At 34.7% G+C, this 23,160-nt stretch overlaps 1 protein-coding gene across 1 annotated transcript in view; it reads left to right on the forward strand.

The window, feature by feature from the left end:
* The window catches only part of LOC150097389 (transcription initiation factor IIA subunit 1-like), a 158,183-nt gene that overhangs the window by 119,692 nt on the left and 15,331 nt on the right, over nucleotides 1-23,160 (forward strand). Inside the window, exons 7-8 of the mRNA XM_090407218.1 lie at nucleotides 11,764-11,858; nucleotides 21,309-21,446. Coding sequence (XP_090263344.1) covers nucleotides 11,764-11,858; nucleotides 21,309-21,446 — 233 coding nt within the window. The remainder of the gene's footprint in view (nucleotides 1-11,763; nucleotides 11,859-21,308; nucleotides 21,447-23,160) is intronic.

Genomic DNA, 23,160 nt, shown 5'->3' on the forward strand with positions numbered 1-23,160 from the left:
GATTAAACCACTTCATCAGAGACAATGCCAGTTCACTTGCACATTCTCGTAGCACACAAGCTGATATGCCATCCAGGCCCACTGCTGTATTCATATTGATATTTTTCAATATACTGTGAGTGCTTCCAGTTCATTCGCCTCAATGCTTACATCAGTCTCTATCACCTCAGTAACTGCAAAGTTACCTGGATGATATAGTCTTGCAAAGATCACTTAATAACTGAACTATTTCTTCTGCTTCTGTCACCATCAGCACTGAGTAAAGTTATCTTTCCATAATCAGTGCTGATGGTAAGAAAGCGACTCTCCTACTTGCTACATAGTGAAGAAACTCTTTTGGATTTACTTTGGCCTGCTTAGTTAATTTTCTCTCAAAAACTGATTTAGCCTTCCTTACCATACTAATTACTCTTCTTGCTTGTGCTTGATATTGCTCATGGACATGCTGATCACTTTGTTCTTTATATTCCTTCCACAATGCTTTTTTGCAGTTCCTGCTTTATATTGCTAGTCATTCACTTAATCCCTAATCGATTTATCCTCCTGACCCTGGCTATGCACTCTGATACTGCCTCACTCAAACAATTCTTGACTGCTTCCCATGCACTAATAACATTTATTCCATTTAGTTTCTTATGTTATGGCAATGCTCTTAGTTGCTCCTAAGTTTGTCATAATCACCAGCTTTGTAGTTCTGCATAAATCCTTTCTTGACTGAAATTTCCATATGTTGAGCAACCTCCCAGGACAAGACTGTCACTTATTGGAGGTAGAGTTGCTACTGCAGTTATAGATAGCATTTTCTGATGCTATTACAAAATCCAACACTCTCAAACCCCAGGTCCTTTCCATTGCATGTTATTTCAGGTAATTATCTCTTAGTAACTATATACATTCCATTCCATTCCCATTTTACCATGTGTCCTATCCTCCTCCATCTACGAGGGTGGTCTGAAAAGTTCTTGGCCTGACAATGAAAAAACCAATTTATAATTTCAAAATTATTTTTAGTTTTCAGCATAATCTTCCTTAAGACTAATACATTTATTCTAGCGATGCTCCAGTGCCATTATAATGTCCCTGTAGTGGTTCTCAGTAAGATCTGCAAAATAATACCCTCTGCAGCTGCAACCACCTCATGATTCGAAGAAAAACACTGACCAGAGAGGATGAGTTCTAGTTTTGAGAAGAGATAAAGTCAGAGGGAGCCAAATCTGGGGAATAGGGTGGATGTTCCAACAATTCATTGTGCAGATCCCTTAATTTTCCCATTGGCAAAACACTTGGTTTTTTGCCAAAAAAAGATGTTTTTTTTCTTCTGCAAACCGGGTCTTTTCTCACAAATTGTTTCGTCTAGTCTGGTTAAAAGATCGGAATAATATTCCCCAGTTGTTGTTTTACCCTTTTCAAGATAATTAATAAACTAAATGCCTTTAGTATCCCAAAACACCGATGCCATAACCTTTCCTGCTGATGGAACTGACTTTGGCTTTCTTCTTTGGCTCTGAACAACCAGCTTCTGTCCACTGTTTTGATTCTGGTGTGTAATGATGAATCCAAGTCTCATCCATAGTAATAAATCGATGCATAAAATCAGTTTTATTTTTATTAAAATGCTCCAAGTGTTCCACTGTTCAGAGATTTTCATGTGAGTGCGTTTTTGATCTGCTGTGAGCAAGCTTGCCACCCATCTTGCACAAAATATTTTTCATATGCAATTCTTCGTGAAAAATATATCCTACATGTTCTTTTGAAATGTCTATAGCCGCAGCAATTTCACTCACTTTGACTCGCCCGTCATCCAACCATTTGATCACTGATTTCTGATGTTGTTACACTTTTTGGACATTCTTCATGTGGATCATCTTCAACGCTGGTACAGCCACATTTAAACTCATCAGCCCATTTCTTCATTGTTGACCCATAAACCTTTATGAACTTCGAATGAATTTCTTTTGGCGTTAAACCTTCTTTTGCAAAGAATTTTATAACCACACGATACTCAATTTTATCCATTTCAAGGAATACAGACAACACTTTTGCTTCAGACAGCTGTATAAAACAAACTACTTCATAGAATGACTTGCAATTTCACGTGGATGCTTAGGACATATGTACCAACTTAGAAAAAAAAATCTTGCTGATAGTGTTGCCATCTATGGTCAAGGCTGAGAACTTTCAGACCACCCTCATATCACTATAGTTGAAGGCTCCCATGATAATTGCTCGGTCTGCACTGATTGTGCTAATCTGTTAGATGCATGTCATCCACATCTTTTTCTCAACCACCAAGTCCATAGCAGAAACGAAGAATAATTTTTTCGATAGTAGATGAATATCATTGCCCTGACTTATTGCCTGGATTTTGTTGGACTAAATGCACTTACCCTGCTTATTGGAGTGGCTAATAAAAATTCCATGTTTAGTCTCCATAGCAGTGTTTTCTAGATTACTTAATCCTTAACCTATTTACAGTACTAATATTAATATATTAGAGGCTTGGCAGCCTTTCGTGAGTGGGATTCACATTAGAAAAGATTGCTTTAATTTATTTTCAGTAATGTGAAAATGAGCTACAAACTGTAGACTAAAAGATTAAATATTAGGGAAATCATGAGTATCAGAGATGGAAGTGTTATTAGAAATAATATTGAATTATGATTAAAGTCAAATTTTTGTTGGACTAAATGCATTTTATAGTTGAGATCATAATAAAGTATATAAAAAATGCATCTTGCTTTTAGGTTACAAATGTTTTAAAAAGAATATTGTTTGGACTGTCAGATCCTGCCATTATTATAACAAATTTTTATCCTGTGGAGGTTAAAAAGCTGTTTGTATATTAGTTGCAGGATTACACTTGCTAAAACAAAATGCCGATTTTCACTCTTCATATTTTGCATATCTTTGAAGTAATTATAATTTTAGGACATATGATATTTGTATGCATACTTACTTAAATCCTAGTATCTTGTTTTCCATTTAGAATCTTTAATGCTTAGAACAGGGTTCCCCCTTAGTATAGGGTGACCATATAACAAAAAAGATTTAAAACAAAAACCGGGACACTTGTTTCAAATTGACATGAACTGACTGTTATATTAGCTAAAACCGTCCCTCTTGTGCTTGTACCCCATGTTTTAATCAAGTTAAAAAGCTATCACTTTTTAACTTGATTAAAATTAGCATAAGTAAGTTACATGTTTATCGCCATCTTAGTCTCACATTAACATTATCAAATTACACAAATCTTTATTCAACAGATGGACCAAGACATTACACTGTCATATTTAATGTCATGTTTTAGATGAATTTTCTTCCAAAAGCTTCGGTTGTCCATACAAGAAATGTCTTTAAAATGTATTTTGGTTATTAATATTGCATGTGCAGTTTCACTGAGCAACTGGTTCTATTCATCATTCCAAAATGTGTCCATTTAAAAAAACACGCTCTCTAATGATGCATTTGTGCATGGTATTCCTAACACCAAACTCATAATGTGGATTATGTTCTCAAAATTAACATCTTCATTTTTTAAAAATTTTGATGGCTTTATGTTTAAAAAAAAAAATATATATATATATATAGAGAGAGAGAGAGAATTTTATTCAAAAGCCCCAATATATTTCATCCAACATTACATTGATATCATTAAGGAGACAGACCAGTAACTACATTCAAAACATGAATCGTAAAAATGAGTCAGAAAGCATGTGTGTGCTAGCTCATGTCTCAGTTGCAGCTGAAGTATGATTACACTATTAGAGTTCAAAGAAACAATTGTAAAAGTTGCAAAGATAAAAAAAAAAAATATTATATATTAAAAACAAATACATTATGAAGTAATTGGCACTCAAACTGTGTGCCAATCACTTCATAAAACTTAGAGATTGGTGCACAGTTTGAGCAATTAACAATCAGATGATTCTACGTTTGTGAGCTGTGAAAGTTTTTAAATGTCTACTACGCATGCTCCATTAAAATTATTAGTGTCTTCATTTTTTCATTGTGTGAATTGTTTGTCCACCTCTCGCTAATCATCACACCACATTTCTTCCATTGATCGATCTTAGATTCACATATTCTTCCCATGATTCACTTCATTGAATAGTTCAACTCCATCTGTTACTTTTTAGTGTGTTGATGCCAATATTGGATGTTTTGGACACACTGTTGAACAACACGCCAAGATGGATTATTAACGAAACCCATTTAAAGTCATATAGGTCTGCAGAAAAGGCTTGATCCAGTTTTTCGTGTCTTCTGGGAAAATATCTATCATAGAAATTGTTGACAGTTTCTGTAATCCTCTATCAGTTGTTTTTGAGGTACAGGATAGCAGATGTAAAAAAAAAAAAAAAAGTGCTTGTTTCTTTCTGTTCAGCATTTGTTCTGTCAGAGCAATCAGTTCTTGTGCCACTTCACTGTCACAAATATCATCTCATTCAATCTTTTTTGGTATTACAACACATTTTAAGTTGGCTCTGAATGAACTTGAACCAATGAAGGAACTGTGGATTAGTAAAAATAAAAAAAAGGGAAAAAAATCCCTCAAGAGTCCGGGGCTTTTATCTTGTGATAGAAAACATGACTTGAGACCTTCGATCATTCTTTCCACAGCAGGTAGCTCGGAAAACCATCCCATCTTCACACTTCCTAAAACCTGCTTGTATTCCACTTCACTGAAATTGCAGAAGAATTTAGGTGTCTCAACTCTAATAGTGAAAACATGCAAATTTGTTAATAATTGATTTCACATCAATTGGCAACATATCTGCATTTGTTTGCCAAACATTCTGCATGATGTGTGTAGCACAGTGTACTCCCAAGATGTTCATTTTCGTGTTTTTGCTTAACTTATTGAATACATTATTGTTGGCTTTCTTTCAATGCTGCCAAAGTTAGTGTTGCAGTTGAGACCACAAAATGCTATTAATCTTATGGATTAATTTGTATTTCTCTAATATGGACACGATTTGATCCACTGACATCTGACTTTAATTTCCTACAAGATTTTGGAATTCCAGTAGTTGCATTTGTATTCTTTTCATAGGTATAAAGGAACTCACCAAAACTGGGACCAAGTTCATGTTTGAGTGATTTTGGACTCTACCATAACAGGTACATATTTTGCCTCACATAAGTCATTTATCACTTCACAAAATGCAAAATGAACCAGTACATTCACAACTCTACTTTCACATTCTGTTTTTGCACATGTTAATCTTTTTGAGAATGAGTTTCATATGATGGTAGATGTACAATTCGCTGATCTAAACAAATGGTTATCTGTGATGCTATGGAAAATTAGCACTCCTTGTGGAGCAAGACATGTCCATTTACCATTACATTTTGTTTTGTCATGAAGGAGGTTAGTTTACATGCTGCAACTGCTTCTTTGTGCTTCTTTTTTGGCAATGTGCTGCGTAATATCTGAACAATCACCATGTTCATTAGAAAATTCAGCATTTCCAAATAATGCACAAAACTTTACCATTATTGTTAAGACTTTCAGTTAGGAAAGGGAATTCTTCTTTCACTGTGTTCATGAAACTGCTTTTGCTTGGACATTTCACAATCTATTTTCAACAAACTGAATTTATAATTAATTACTAAACCTTTCAAATAATGTTAGTTTACCCCACCACCAACACATCAGTACTTTGAAAAACACAAAAGTACTAAATTCATTCACACATGTGGTGTCAGTCATGCTACACATAAAAGTAGATCTCCTGTAGAAACTGTGTGAAAGCCATCCAAATCATACTGAATGGATTATAGTGCAATCTCTTTTAATTTTTCAGGAAATGACAATGTCATCATCATCATCATCATCAAATTCCTGCCATGTACCCTCAAGGGGTGTACAGGATATGATAGTACTACATGAAAAAACTACATCATTATTAATTTCCTATCTACAATTTTCCTCCAAATCAGTCTGTTACTTGTCAACACTCCAACATTATCACATCTTATATTTCTATCGTCTAAAGCACTTTGAACCGTATCAATCCACCTATATCTGGGTCTTCCTCTGGGTCGTTTTGCTGCCAACCTGGCAGAGAACACTTGTTTTGCTAATCTTTCTTCGCCCATTCTGTTTAAGTGACCATACCACCTGAGATTAGCTCTGCTAACGCATTCCTGGATGCTGACAATGTCAAGTTCTTTCCTAATATCCTCGTTTTTAATATGATACTGCCATTGATGCCATCTGTTCACACCTATAATCTTTCTCAGGACTCTCATATCTGCGGTCTCTAGTCTTTGGTCAAGTGTTTTACTTCTGACCCAGCTCTCAGATCCATAAGTTAAAACTGGTTTGAACACTGTCTTGTATACAGCTAATTTAGTGTTCCGACTAATTTCTTTCTTATTCCATATGAATTTATTCAATTGACTTCCCACCATACCAGCTTTGCTGATTCTGTTGTCTATTTCTATATTTAATTTACCATCTTCAGTAAAAATCGTGCCTAAATAGCTGAAATGTTTTACTTGTTCCACAGGTTCTCCATTCACAACACAGTTGACATTTTCAATGATTCTGCCTATTTTCATTGTCTTTGTCTTTTTATTGCTGACCTTCATACCATATCTATTACAACAGCTATTCAATTTAGTCAGAGAATCTTGCAGACTTGTAGCGGATTTATTTAGAAGTATAACATTAACATCATCCGCATAAAGCAAAGAGCTGACATTAACATCTCCAATTTTGATATCATGTTTAATACCACTTTCCTTCATAATGTGATCCATATAGATAATGAATAACAGAGGGCATAATGTATATCCTTGTCTCACACCAGATTTAACATTAAACCATCTTCCTGTACTTCCTTCAATTCTAACTGCTGACTTACAACTCGAATAAAGACTAAGTATTGCTTGATATAATACCCCATTGACACCATATAACTGAAGCGTATTGAATAGCTTCTCTCTTGGCACCTTGTCATATGCCTTTTCCAGATCGACAAAACTTAAATACAGATCTTTGTTATATTCCCATGCTTTCTCGACTATTTGTCGTAAAGTGAAGATCTGATCCTGATAGCCTCTATTTGGCCTGAATCCAGCTTGTTCTTCACCAAGCTTTTCTTCCACAATTCTTCTCAACCGTTTCTCAAGTATACTTGCATAGATCTTGCCAGGAACACTCAGTAGGGAAATACCTCTGTAATTCTCACATGCAATTTTATTTCCCTTTTTATACATGGGTACTATGAGAGCTCTACTCCAATCATCGGGAATTCGTCCCTCTGTCCAGGCTTTCTGAACTATGCAGTGCAGCCACTGTGAGACTCTTATACCACCATACTTCAGCATTTCTGGTCGAATATCATCTACTCCTGCTGCCTTTCCACATTTCAAGCCTTTGATGGCTTTTTCTACTTCAAGTATGGATATGTATTCCTGACTGCATGCCTGGTCAGTGATTTTTACCACTGTGCTGTCATCACTGCTTGTTTCATTTAGCAGTTTTTCAAAGTAATTACTCCATACTTCAAGGATATCTTTTTCTCCCGTTTTCATGTCACCTTTATCATCTCTAATTCCTTTTATATCACTCTTTCCTCCATTCTTAAGCTTCTTCAACAACCTCCAGAATATTTTGCCACCTTCTTGATATTTATTTTCTATATTCTTGCCAAAGTCCTCCCATGACTTTTGTTTAGCTAGATTTACACGGTGTTTAGCATTCTTGCATTTGTCTCTATATTCTCTAAGAGCACAAGCTGACTTATTTGATAGGAACTTTTGGTATGCTTTCTTCTTTTCCTGCACTGCCTCTTTAACTTCCTGTGTCCACCAGGGAGTTCTGATTTTTTTATCCTTACAGACAACCTCACCACATGCCTCTCTGGCAGAATCAATCAATGTTTTCTTCAGAGTTTGCCACTGAATCTCCAAGGTTTGATTCCTGTTCTCAAACTCTTTCTCTTCAATAATCTTTGTGTATTTTAGTGTACAGCTCACATCTGAGAGCTGCTCAACTTTTATTCGCTTTAAAACTTTCTTACATGTTATTCTTTTCAATATGAAATTCAATTTTATCCTGCTCAAGACTAAATAGTGATCACTTCCAATTTCAAATCCTCTGTACACTCTGGTGTCCTGCACCAGGGAGAAAACATCACTATCAACAATAACATAGTCAATGAGACTTTTCTTATTCCTAGCCTCTTCTCTCCATGTGAATTTGTGCACATTTTTATGTTGGAACATGGTGTTAGTAATAACCAGTCCATGTCCTGAGCAGAAATCCAACAGATATTTGCCATTATTATTAGCTCTGCTCTTTTCTCCAAATTTTCCCAAAATATTTTTGTATGTCTCACAATCGTTTCCTACTCTGCTATTTAGATCCCCAACAAGGACCAACTTTTCATTTTTCATTGTGTCAGTTGCTTTTTCTAAAGCCTCAAAAAATTTCTCCACTTCTACCTTAGTAGAACCTTCTGTGGGACCATAGGCACAAATAAGTCTCATTGTCCAGTTCACCTATATGTAAGTGCCCCGAAGACGCCAACAGTTAAAGTTTGGTGAAACTAGTTGGTTAAGGTAGGAAAGAGTGCTGTAAAAGGAGTTAGAGATGATAAAGGTGACATGAAAACAGGAGAAAAAGATAACCTTGAAGTATGAAGTAATTACTTTGAAAAAAACTGCTAAATGAAGAAGCAGTGATGACAACGCAGTGGTAAAAAACACTTATTGGTTTGATTGCTTTTGTGTGTATGCATTTACAATTTTGAGATTACATTCCTAATGATGTCTCTGTGACAGAGACAAAGTACAGGATCTAATAAACTTGTATTTGAAAATACCCTAAAAGATCCATTCAGAAGTTTATAGACCTCAATCATATCACCAGTCTTTCTCCTCCAACCAGAGTCTGCAATCCACATACTCTCAATCTATCTCCATAATCTACATTCCATAATCCACTTCTTCACTCTTTCCACAGCTTCTTACCCTCTCAAACCCAGGAACTCAAATCTGTGCAGAGTAGTCCAGATGGATTTTCGTGAAATATTTCTGTGAAAGAATAGTCAAGTCTTTCACAGAATCAACACCCAAAAAGTATTGGACCAGAAGATATCCTGAACAGATGAGATTGAAGGGCTGGCTGGGACGTCGCCTAGTTAAACAAACCCCCCACCACTACCACCCTCCACCCCATTGTTTTCTCCAAGGAGCCAATGCAAACAGTGAAAAGGAGTATCCGGAATAAGGGAGAGAAATTGGTGGCGCAGATAGCATCAGCCTGGCCAAAAATTATTGGGATCACTGAGACATGGTTGACAGAAGGGGATATAATAACAGGAATAGAAGTCGCTGGGTATAGCATTTTTCGTCAGGATAGGAGGGGAAAGCGTGGTGGTGGTGGGGTCTGTTCTTTGTAATCCTCATGGAATTGACTATCACCACTTTTCTTATGCTGACACCATAATGCCTTTTTCCCCTGTGTCCATGCTTAATCTCTTCATTCACCCATATCACACCTACCTTATTTAACCTTCTGACCCCCCTTGGAATACATTTAGACATTGCTTCTACTAGACAGTTCTTGAATATCCCCCAAGCTGCACTGATCTCCTTTCCAGCTAACTCCTCATTCCATGCTGCACCTGTAAGCTGTCTCCTGATCTCATAATCACCAGCCTTGTAGTTCCACATACCCTTTCCTCACAGAGGTCCTCATACTGCTGCCAACCACCCAGATAATCACTTCATGGTCACTCACCAACTAGAGGGTGATTTGACACCTCATTTATAATTGCATCCTCATCAGAGGATGCAATTATAAATGAATGAGGTGTCAATTTTTCCAGTGTAATATTACATGCCATCTTCATGGAGTCTGAAGACTCATTGTAGTGCAGGTCAAATATAATCTGAAAGAGTTTTTTGGCATGTTGCAAGTAAAAGGAAGAATGTTCATGGCAGAATGATTTTAATGAATGCTGATGGTAGGGAGGTAATTGAATCAGGTGAAATAGTACAATTACTAAGTATACATACACATACATATATATATATATATATACATATATATATATACATACACATACATATATATATATATATATATATACATACACATACATATATATATATATATATATATATATACATACACATACATATATATATATATACATACACATACATATATATATATATATATATATATACAGGGTGTTCGGGATAAATTTGACATATTTATAATTAATTATATTTTTCCGTAAGTTACATGTATTAACACACACTTCTCTTCATTTAAAAGTTTGGACCCTTCTTCATTCATATACAAGATGTCAGAAAGGATGGGTAGCTGGAACCCACCTGAATCATGGAAGAGAATAACTTGTATCATGATGATTCGTGCCCGCCATCAAAATAAGGATATTACGACTGCTGCCCAATGCTCCCTGAATACAGTAAAAACAATCAGGCATGAACTAGAGACTTGCAATGGTGACTACGAGGATGTAGCAAGAAGAAAGATCCCTAGCAGACGATCTGATTGCGTTCGTACAGCAGAATTCCTCGCAAATCTGCAGGAACAGGTGTTGAAGAACCCTGGCATTGGAATTTGGGCTTTGTTCGTGGAGTTGCTAACTGTAGTCAAGCCCTGGATAACAAGGGTAGCCAATGGTAGGCCGTATGTATGGCAGCAGGATTCGGCCCCTTGCCACACCTCTGGGAAAAGTCAAAAATGGTTGTCTGAAAATTTCTACGACTTCACCAGTCCAAATGTTTGGCCTCCAAACTCCCCAGACCTTAACCCCATGGATTATTTTGTATGGGGCGCAGTTGAAAAAGACACCAATCGCACTTCCAGTAATACAAAAGCCCAGTTAATGGATAAAATTAAAACAGTTTTTGCGGCCCTTCCCAGGGAGACTGTAGCATCAGCTTGTTCGAGGTTCCGAAGCAGAATTGAAGCTGTGATCGATGCTAATGGTGGTTATTTTGAGTAAATCTTGTTGATAGTATTGTAATTAACTCTGCCTGTAATGTTTTTTTGTCAATTCATTAAATTTAATAGATACAAAGAAGATTTTCTTTTTCCTTACGAAACTGTCAAATTTATCCCGAACACCCTGTACATACACATACATATATATATATATACATACACATACATATATATATATATATATACATACACATACATATATATATATATATATACATACACATACATATATATATATATATATACATACACATACATATATATATATATATATATACATACACATACATATATATATATATATATATATATATACATACACATACATACTAGAATATTCATTATAAAAAAAAAACTTTAATTAATACCTTCCTATATTTTGCAATGCTACATTGCCATCATCATGAATCACAAAAAACAATGATATGTGCATGCAGTCACTAACACTGAGCAAATGAAGCTGAATAAAGGCAACAGAAGTCGGGACTAGAGTCCTAAACAGTAACCCCCCCCCCGGTCTAAATTGGGTTGTCTTGGCCGTTGGGCTGACAGTCTTAAAATGTATGCTTCTCAAACCTGGGACATAATGAATGACCCCATTCTTCTTCTTCTTTTTTTTTGTCTTATATGCTCATTTAATTACTGTCATATCTTTTCTTATATCTTTTTTTTTTTTTAAATGTTTATTTTACATTTATTTTATATTACTTATATATAAAAGAATAAATTTTGTTTAATCTTTTCATAACTTACATTTTTTTCCTCAGGTCAACTTTATCATACTTTAACAACTGAACAACTACAGAAAACTCCACAGTTTGCAGTTGCTGTAAGCCAGCCTGCTGCTACTATTCAAGCACAGGTAAGTTGTTTCATTGAGCTCTTAAATTTTTATTTATTTTCTCTCTCTCTCTCACACACACAGATCAATCCTTTAGTATTGCACTGTATTTAGTATTGCTTTGCAAAGAAAACATTACCTGCATCATATTTTTGTATTAGTTGGGTCTATATCTGTAATGCAGTATGTAGCATAGTCATTTAGTAATACTACCTTTTTTATTTTTTTTCCATTTGTAATGGGTAGATATTTTTACTCTGATTTTAATTACTGCCATTTGTGTGTTTGAATGTTTTTTTTTTCATATCTCAAACAATTAGTGCTACTTCTAATATAGTTCAACTCTTACATAGTTCACATTATTAGAAGCTTTGTTCACATTACCATTATCCACTCTGTTATTAGCAATGCAGATTAGCATGCAGTAGATATCCTGATGAATGTGACCAGTGAAGTAAATTCATTGAATAGTTTTTATGAGTGAAGCATAATTTAATGCAAAACTAAGTGTTAAGTCATATTTGAGTGTGTTATGTATGATATCATTTTTGAATTTGTTATATACACACCTGGGGTCAAAATCAGATGAATGACAAATGATCAGGGCTTCTGACTTAATCTTCCAGTTATAACTTTCACATGGTGATCCCTGTTGGTAGGTCCATCTGGATGCTGAACAAATGAGGATGGGCTGGCAGTTTGTAAATTAGCTGACTAAATTTTATTTTGCATTGGGTTAAATCACAAACAAAATCAAAATGATGGTACAAATGTCATGAATATCATCTCAATAGGAGTGCCCCCCCCCCCAAGTGTTTTCATCAAGGAACCAGAGCAAACACTGAAAAGTCAGCTCCTGGAACCTCGCCACAATTGAAGATTGTTACTATCATATCAATGAAAAAGAAGTGGAACTTGCAGAAGAATTGGAGAAGTACTTGTCAACATAACTAATGCTTCTGTAATGAAGACTAAGACAGGTACGGTGTTAATAAATAACTAAGATGTTATGTTACATTCAGCTCTCACTGTAGCATATACTACTATAACAAACCACTGAAAAAGCCTGACCACGGCCCCATATAATGCTGCTAAAAGAACTAAGTGACTCTCCCTAGTTACCCTCCTATAGCTGCTCTGTTTCTGCATTATCTCCACTAAACTGGCTGCTATCATCTCTGCTCTTTCCTCTGCTCTTCTCATCAGCATCTTATATAGTTCAACTCCAAACTCATTGAATCAACTCCTTCTCTAGCTTTATTCCTTATGCTTCTGCTCTCTGGAAGTCTTCATCATGCTGTTTTCCCCATTGATTACAACTTACAAGAAACACAGACATCAATCAAATTTCTTTCTAACTACTTGTCCACACATGGAATTACAGCATAAGTCTTAGGGCATCTCATGTGTTAATTAGGAGATATAAAAAGTTTGAATACCTGCTAGTTTAGTGTTTTAGTTAATTTCTTTTATTCTATATAAATTTATTCAACTGGCTCTCCACTATACCAGCCTTATTCTGTTTCTAAATTAAAATTTTTCATCTCCACTGAAAACTGTGCCTTAGTGCCAAAGCATTTTATTTGTACAGGTTCTCGCTTATTTTCATACTGTGGCTTTTTGTTACAGCAGTTATTTAATTTAGTTAAGGAGTCCTGAAGACGTTTACTTTATTTTAGGAGTATATTATCCTATAGATCTGATATTAAAATCTCAAACTAAAATTTCTGATCAAGTTTAATGCCACTTTCCTTAATAATATGATCCAATATAACAGGGAAGCTAGCAAGCTTTCTTGTCTTACACCAGATTTTACAAACCATCTTCATGTATCTGTCAATTATAATAGTTAAATATAAGTTATATATACATGGCTAATATTTATATTTATAAAGTTATATTTACACCATATAACTATAGGACTTTCAACAGAGCTTTTCTATCATATTAATCATTGCAGCTTCTGATATTGTGGTCAGCTTTGACATTACTTCACTGTTCACCACAGAGACCTTTGACCACATTAAGTTACGTTCCCCCCCCCACACACACACATAATTGAATTATTCATATTTATCATGTATTCTAGTTCCCCCACCAGCCAACTGGTGCAACATTTTGAAAACCAAGCACTCAACCACACTTAAACTAGTAATTTGGCTGCAATATCTTGATGATGTGTTTGCTATTTGGCCTCATGTCTCAGACTCATTGAATATGTATTTATCACATCTTAACAACCAACATCCTAAAATAAACTTCACTATAGAAAAATAAAGTAACAGTTGTCTCCTCTTTCTAGATGTACTAGTATATCAGGAGATCCACTGTGCGGAACAACCAGAACATATTTGTTGTACTAGTCAAACCTTTTTTCCACTTATATTTGATCTGAAAAGTATTGACTTATATTCCATGGGAAACACATGGTGGAAAACTGTTCCAGAGGGCAACAGTGGAAGGGATAAATGAAGAAGCGGAGAAATTTATTTTGTGGGTTTTGGAGTTGAACTATGAGGGGATGTTGAGTAGCTGCTGCATGTGTTTGGATGGATTTGCAAGAGATATAATGATATCAGCATGAATCAGTGGATCCATTGTACCAAAGGGCAAGCTGGTAGTGGTATGGGAAATGTTTTCTGATCCTCTGATAATAGTAGAGCAAGATTTAAATGTTATAGCACATTTGAATATTCTTAAACTAAGTACATCCTTTCATTCTCAGTCTGTGCATCTGGTAACTGCTACTCACAGCAAAGATTATACTGCGTCAGAAGCACGTGGATGATTATCATACTTTGTTCTTTCAGATCTCAGTCCAACTGAGCATCTGTAAGTTGAGATGAAATGAACTGTTCACAACAGATGTCTTTGTGGGCCCAGTGGGATGCACAGTCAGGATGGGCTGGCATCCTGGTTGGAACACTTTTAGTATGTCCAGTTAGTGGAGGTTATTCAGAGGCCTTGGGAAAATGCTACTTACTATTAGAGAGGTATCTAATAAACTAGGCCACCGTACATGTTTACAGTAACAAGTATGATATTGTAATCTGACTGATTGCTTCAGGTGCCACTTGCCTGGAAAACAGAATCTGCATATAATGGGAAATTTTGCTAACCTTTATCAGGTAGAGCCATGAGTTAGCTGGATTTACCGAAATTTTTCTTTTTTTTCTTTTTTTTTTTCCTCTCAAACTGATTTTTCTGCCTACAGAAATGGCTTATGCATGCATATCTGCAGATATAACAAACAAGTATGTGCTTAATGTACTTTTCAAGCACATGACAAAATAAATTGGTAGATGATTTTGATTCATTCATGTGGACCAAATGTAAACAATTGGAAACTCCAGAGTTTGAGAGCAAAAACCTTGTTATGGCAGTGGGCACCTTTACTTCTAAATATTTCTCATGTCCCATGTAGGATTGAGATCAAAATCTTACAAGGAAATACTTATCTTAATCTGTAGTTAGTTTCTTTCAAAGAGCCCTAACACTATAACTTGCTATATAGTACTTTTCAGATCACTTCAAGGTTCTGATAAGCATTGGTGATGGTCGTATATTACCATCCTGTTTGAATGTCACTTTCATTGTGGCTTTCCCTTCCAGGGTAAAAGACTTCACTTGCTGTGATAGAGGAAGAATAAATTCCTTCATTAGTGAAGGAATAAAAATGTTGCTAGGAATCTGTTTGAAAACTTTTTGAAAAAAATTAACACTCTCACCTAATAGGGGGGGGGGGAGGATTTAGTCATTTAAGTTGCCTGTTCCTTTTCAAATTTTCCTTTATCTTGCTTTACAAGAGTTTGTAATTTCACCTTCATAGGTTCATTGTTTCCACTACTACTACTATAATATCTCCTTTCTGACAATTATTAGAAAGGACAATTTTAGTAGTACCGGTAACCCTCGTATAACGTGGTACTTATACAATGTGGTTTCAATAAGGGTTACAATTGTAGTAACCCTTTATCTTTTCATATGTCTTTCACCGCTCGACTTAAAAATCAAATTTTATCTTCATTAAATTTGCCCATATCCCACATGTAGTTATAAGTAGCAAATTTATATTAGGGGAAAAACTTTTAGCATGCATGTACATCAATTATTTACCGTATAAAGCGGTTATTGTTGAAAATTGTCTTCGTTTCTGCCAGGAAAACGCATTAAAAATCATAAATGTGTTAATCTCAAGCTGAGCACTTTATTTTCTGGTGAGTTACATACAATATGTAATGCTTTTTTTATAAAAAAAAATTATTTTTATAGTAATGGCCACAAACTGCAACGAAAGAGAAAAACCAACGTTGAAAAGAAAATTTATTTCTCTCAAAGAAAAAAATTAAAATCTTGGATAGGTTGAAAATTGGAGAAAATTCAGGAGTTGTTGCAAGGATTTTGAATTTAAATGAATCAACAATTCGAACAATCAAATACAACGAACAGAAAATCTGAGAAAGTGTTTATTGCTGGGTCAATGATAAGTTCAAAGCGTGTTGCATGTGTATGCGATATTCTAATGGAAAAAATGGAGAAACCTCTAATGATTTGGATAGAAGATTGCACCTCAAAAGAAAATTCCTTTGAATCATAATCTTATTAAACAAAAAGCTCTCAAAGTTTATAAACATTTATAGTGTAGACCAGGTGTTCAATGCAGATGAATCCGGGTTATATTGGAAAAAAAATGCAAAAACACACCTATATTTCGAAAAATGGAAGATCAGCTCCTGGATTCAAAGTTTCCAAAGATAGAATTACTCTGCTGTTTTGTAGTAATGCATCAGGTGATTACACGACAAAACCAATGTTTATTAACTGATCCTCAAATCCTCGTGCTATGAAAGATTATAATATGCACTATTTTATTTTGCCTAAAATATTTATGCATTATTTGCAATGAAGTTTATCTACAATTTGTAATTTTTATACTTTTATACTATGTATTTGTTTCATAGTTTATATGTTTTCTTAACTTATATGAATTATTTCAATTAAATAAAAATATATTTTTGTTGGATTTGTCATTGTTTATATAATTTAAAAAAAAAACGATTTCGGAACATAACCCTACTTTTTCTATGTGATCTGAGTCTCACATAACGTGATTTATATAACATGGCATTTCTACAGAACCTTACATCCACATTATTGAGGGTTACCTGTATTTTTTTAAAGGAGAGGGCTAAAACATTTCTTATGAGTGACAAAATATTCAGCGAAATTTTTAATCATAAAATTTATTCCCTTCATCTACAGTATTTTATTTTAAGAGTACATTTTGAAAAATTATGGAGACAACTGCCGTGTTATGGAGTAAAACTTTAGTTTAATATAAACCAAAATCAACACTCTGTGTTTCGACTTTCGTATCAAGGTCGTCATCTGGAGCATACACAATATATACAGAGAAACAAGCTGCACTACAATCTACGTGGTTTGCTAAAGTTACTGACCAACCATTATTACAATTATTGGCCTGACCTCTGGTGAAAAAAAAAAAACCTTTACTACATCAAAGCTAGAGTCCTATTATTATTATTATCTATTAGGTTACAAAACTAAGAGTTGGGCTGGAGAGCAACATGTTTTTATATATATTTAAAAGAAAGAAAAAAAAAACACTGTGATTATACATATAAATTTCAACCAATTGGTATGGAACAGTTTCCTCAAGTCCTAAAGTATGCTAGATAACTAAGTGGGCTGAATATGTGCCATCCAAATTCTTGGAATTTTTATGCCACCATTATTGTTGAGATTAGAGTGGTTAATCAGAATTTCACAGGCTTCTTTAAATTTTCTTTCATACCAGGTTTTTGTATGATGTAAAGAGCACGTACTTTCCAATCAGTTTGGTGTAGGGTGTTGAGAGCATGATCTGAGAGGCCTGCTTCACCAAAATTGTTATATTTAATGTGTCTTTTGTGTTCTTTTTTTACGTATAAGGATTGTACGTCCAGTTTCACCAATATAAGATTAAGTTACAGGTGCAGTAGATGCAATAAACTCCAGGATGTGCCAATGGGAGGAGAGGATTCTTAGAGGAGTTGAATATGTTTTTTAATTTTATAGTTAGTTTAAAAGTGGCATTGAGATTATAATGATGTAGGATTCTATTGATTTTTTTCTGATAACCCTTTAATGTATGGGATGGCTATGGTTTTACTATAGTTTATATTCTTTTTTTGATGAAGTTTTATGAAAAACTTTATTAATAGTGTTTTTGTTATATCCATTATTTATAAATGTGTTGCTAATAATTTTTAATTCTTGTTTAAGAGCTTGTTGATTAGAGCAAATTGTTATAGCTCTGTTTTTAAGGATGTTAATGACCAGATTTTTGCGATGGATGGTGATATGAGTTAGCATGCATATATTGACCAGTATGTGTCAGTTTGCAGTAAACCATGAAGAATAGACTGCATGAGGGAAGACATGTGACCAGTGTATCCAGGAACAGGAGCGAGTTCTGATTTTCAATTTCGATGGTAAATTGTATGCGTTCGTGTTGTGTTGTTTGTTCAGGTGGCTAAGGAATGTGCTTAATGTTTGTCGACGGTGTGGCAAGATAACGAAAACATCGTCAACGTATCTAAGCCACACTGTAGGTTTTAGAGTAAAGGAATCAAGAGCACTTTGCAAAAAAGCTTCCATATAAAAGTTAGCAATTTGCGGGGATAGTGGTGAGCCCATGGCCTACCTTCTTTTTGTAGGTAAAGTTTATTTTGCCACACGAAGTAACCGGAATGTAGTATGTGGACAAAGAGGTCCGTAATGTTGGGCGGAAATTGTTCCGTAGGAGAAGAATTGTGTCACTGATTGGGACATTTGTGAAAAGGGCAGAAACGTCAAAACTAACTAATAAATCATCTTTGCCAAGTGTTATGTTTTTAATTTTGTTTATAAAGTGTTGTATGTTCCTTATATATATAGGAGAATGACCTACCAACTCCTTGAGTGTTGACGCTAATTTCTTGGCTAGGTGGTAATTAGGGCTGTCTATTCCTTCAACTATCGGCCAAAGCGGAACGTTTTGTTTGTGTACTTTAGGAACACCACATATTCTGGGAGAATGGGCATAATGGGGTATAAGTTTTTTTAACAGTATCTGATGGCCAAGAAGTGACGGACTTAAGTAATTTCTCAGTTTTTTTTTCTTTATTCTGTTAGTAGGAGACTAAAAGAATTTCACTCAAAATTATACCCTCCTTATCCCTACATAATGTTGTTCTAGGCTGGAAATCTTTCTGACTACTATTTAACTTTTGATAGAAAGATCTGTTTTCATTCATACTTCTGAGATGTGCCAATTCCTTAAGTTCATCCTCATAGTATTTCTTTTTTCTTCTTTTCTAGTCAAACGATATTCCTTCACAGCTTTATTAGTGTGGTTCCTCTGCTGCATTTGTTTATGTGCCTCATTTTTTAATACAGTCACACGTTCACATTCTGCATCAAACCATTGGTTATACTTAACTCTACTGACATTTCCTAATACTGTGTCTGCTGTTGTTCACTATGACATCCCTAAGAACATCCCAAGCTTCATTAACACTCTCACTAATGATTAGACCAGACAGGTTTTCACTGATTCTCTCACCATATTTGCCTTTAACTTCTAATTCCTCCAATCTTTCCTTATTAAACTTTCTAACATGGGGCCTATATGTCTTTCTTACATTAGAGATTTTGCTTCAAATCTTTGATATAATCAAACAGTGATCAGAATCAATATTTGCTCCTCTGTAGGTTCTAACATCCATCAAATTGGATAGTGTCTTGCATCTATTAAAAGATGATCAATTTGATTAAAGGTGTCTCCATCAGGAGATTTCCAGTCATTTTATGAATATCTTTATGATTAAACATTGTACTACCGATAACCATATTTTTTGAAGAAGCAAAGTTGATCAGTCTAGTCTCATTATATAAACTATATTTCTCAATGGTTGGCCTGTATGTATCCCCCTTTGCCTATCTTGGTATTTAAATCACCTATAATAATTTTTACATACCTCTTTGGACATTTCCCATAGATCTTATCTAATTCATTATAAGACAACTCTTTTTCTGCATCATTATTTTCTTCAGTTGGAGCATATATACAGATAAAACTAGTTAAAAAAACTGTCCTTTAATTCATAACCTACACATTCGAGGTGAGTTTACTTTGACGTTCATGATAAGATGTTTTATCCTCTTGTTTACAATGAAACCTGTTCCAAACATGCGATCTTTCTTTTGGCAGCTATAAAAAAAAGAACATGATTTTTCTTTTCCATAATCCCCTCTCCTGTCCATCTCATTTCTTGTATAGCCATAACAAATATCCTGTATTTATCCAGTTGCTCCAGCAGCATTTTTAAAACTCCAGATCGGTAAAGAGAAAGTATGTTCCATGATCCAATTTTCAAATCCTTAAGACATTTGCCATTTTGTTGCCATTTAGTCCATCCAGTAGTTATTTCTTTAGATTTCGTGACAAGTTGTTTTTGTTTTTCAGGGTGGGTTCGTCAGCCCAACTCCCAACCTGGAGGACCAGGCCTCCATATTTATGACCCCCCCCCCCCCCCAGAGACAGGGTGACCCAGCTATACCCCAGGCACTGGGTACCCATTTTAGTTGTCTTGTATGACATCCGTGAGATCCAGTGGGACTATTCTTATTCCCCAGCCACCACATGGGGAAGTCAAGTATATATGATAGTAATCTTGTCCATTACAAAAAAAATATTGGCCAGTTTTTATAGGTACTAACCTTATTATAATGTAACAAGCACATTTATATCCCATTTGTCTTTTTGTATTAAGCTAGTGACCTGATAAAGCTAATAACTTGATTTATAAACCTAATTATGGTATTAACAGGACAGTTAATCCTCTCTCAGTAACCTGTCTATCATTGTGAGTATTCTTTTATTTCTTTATCTGTTAGGCAGTGGGAGCTGGAAAACCTGATGTTTTGGAATTTAAAATCAGATTCTGCCATGTGAATCTGGATAATTTAACATGTTGAAAAGTGTTTTATAGATGAAACCTTTATTATAAAAGGAACTTTGGTGCAAATTAAATCCAGGTTTTTCTGATCAAAGGATATCACTATTGGTAGACTTCAGAAGTGTTTATTAACAATATTTACTTAGTTAGGGAATCAGTGAATAATTTTTTTTAAAAAAAAATATAATATATTGAAAAATGAATAAATAATGTGTGTTAAGTTTTAAATCTTGAAATAATGTTTTTTGCTTAGTTTACAAGAATAAAAGTGAAAGGAATTTGATGCATCTTATTCTGGTATGGCACACACACATTGTAATTAGTAAATGTATATATACTGAACAACAAATAAGTTTACTTTTTTACTGAACAAACAATTTTACTTACTCAGTAGTAAGTAAAATTGTTTTCATAACGTTGTTATTATGAAGAGTAGTATCTAATTTAGCTTCTATTGGTATTTCAAAAGACAACTGGAATTCATCAGCTAGATGGCACAAATGACACAAGTGATGAAGAGGATGAAGATGAATATCAAGATGAAGAAGAAAGAGATGACAATGAAGAGGAGCAGAATGATGAAGAAAACTATGTTGGAGAAGAAGAGGTAAAAAAAATGTTTTTTTTTCTATTATTTTAATGTTACCATTAAACATGCTCAAGAGTCAACCTGAATCAAATAGCCCAAAGAGCTATGACTGTGAGGCCAGTATATTATACCTCTTAACTATGTTTTTCTAGCTTTTCTGTTTGCAGGATGAAAAACCCAAGTTTACGGCAGGAAAATACCCTGTCAGCTCTGTATGAGACTGGCTACTTTTCATGTGGTAAAAAAAAAAAAAATAAAATCCTTATAATAGTCTTTGCTATAGTAAGAGTTGACCATTTGTAGTAATATAACTTGTAGAGAACTATGTTCACTGAATTAGTCATATTTTCTTATAATTATCATATCCTGATCTTTATGCCATTCAAAGATACATTGCAGGATGTGAACCTTGTTTTAAGTTAATTATGCAGTGAAATACACGTGTTTCTGAATAGTTGCATTTATTTACCAAATTAAATAACATATATCACTGTATTTGTCTATTAACCCTTGAATGTTATAATTTTGAGTTCTTACCAATTGTTATGTATATACAAAGTTACTAATCGTAATCCTAATCCTGTGGCCTCCTCTCTTTGAGAGGATAGCAGCTAATTACTAGGGAGATGGTTATAAAGCAAGGTGGTTTCCCATTGCCATCCTTGGCATAAGTATTTGACTGTAGCCGTGTGTGTTCACGGGACTGGTTTGCCTGTTTTGAGGGATGAAAAATCCGAGTTACCGGGAGAAAAAACTCCCACCTCTGTATGAGACCAGTTAACTCACCTTTAGTCAAAAGAGACTAAATAAAGGTTCCTCACATCATGGACAGGAATGAACGATGTCTTTCTGACCAAAGGGCTTCATCTATGCCAACTGAGCTATGAAGTCTCACAAAGTTACTACTGAATAATTATATTAAAAATTCCTACAATTTTTTCAAATTTTGAATTTTCATTTTAGAGGGTAAGTTAACAACTAAAGATGTTATCCTGATGAAATTTCTGAAATTACCTGAATGGGTAAGTAGTATACACAGGACACATTAAAGAGAGAAAAACAGGATTACTAATGAAAAGTTTTATCATACAGTTTTTTGAAATTATGAGATTATTTACTGTGTTTATTTTCATTCAGGTGCTTGTTTATAAATCTAAGTTGTTCACTGTTGATTGATTTTTGGCACATAAATTGACCCTATATTCTTCTGACACAGGATTGTGATATTACCCTGCTATGAGCCTTCCAGGTCACCATACTGGTTTTGGCCCAGTCATCTGGAAGGAATAATAAATTATTTAGCCTGTCATTGATGCTTAGACTTCAATTATTATTCATGTTGATGTTTAGTGGAGAAAACATATATCTGAAGATAATAATTAACTAAATTTATTTATCTATTAAATTAAGGCAATATTTTGCCTTTTTTTTAACAAGGCATCTTTGTTGGCACAAATACGCTTAGCAAGTGCATGCTGGCACACTAACTGATTGTAAAAAGTGGACTCTTACCATCCTAACTGGCACCCTATGTGGGTTCGGTGATGAAATGTTGCTGAAGATTTCAAAATGGTCTCCCCCAATTTTTGATAATTCAGGTGCTTCAAATTTCTAAATTCTGAGATGCCATCATTTTTGAGAACTTCAGCAAGATTCCATCACCACACCCATAGAGGATGCCAGTTAGGACTTCAGGAGTCTGCTTTGTACAATCAGTCTGGCCTTCCTGCAA

Source organism: Typopeltis vanoorti, chromosome 17 (genome assembly GCF_054136105.1).
Source record: "Typopeltis vanoorti isolate ZY-2024b chromosome 17, IOZ_Tvanoo_1.0, whole genome shotgun sequence".
Taxonomy (NCBI): Eukaryota; Metazoa; Arthropoda; class Arachnida; order Uropygi; family Thelyphonidae; genus Typopeltis; species Typopeltis vanoorti.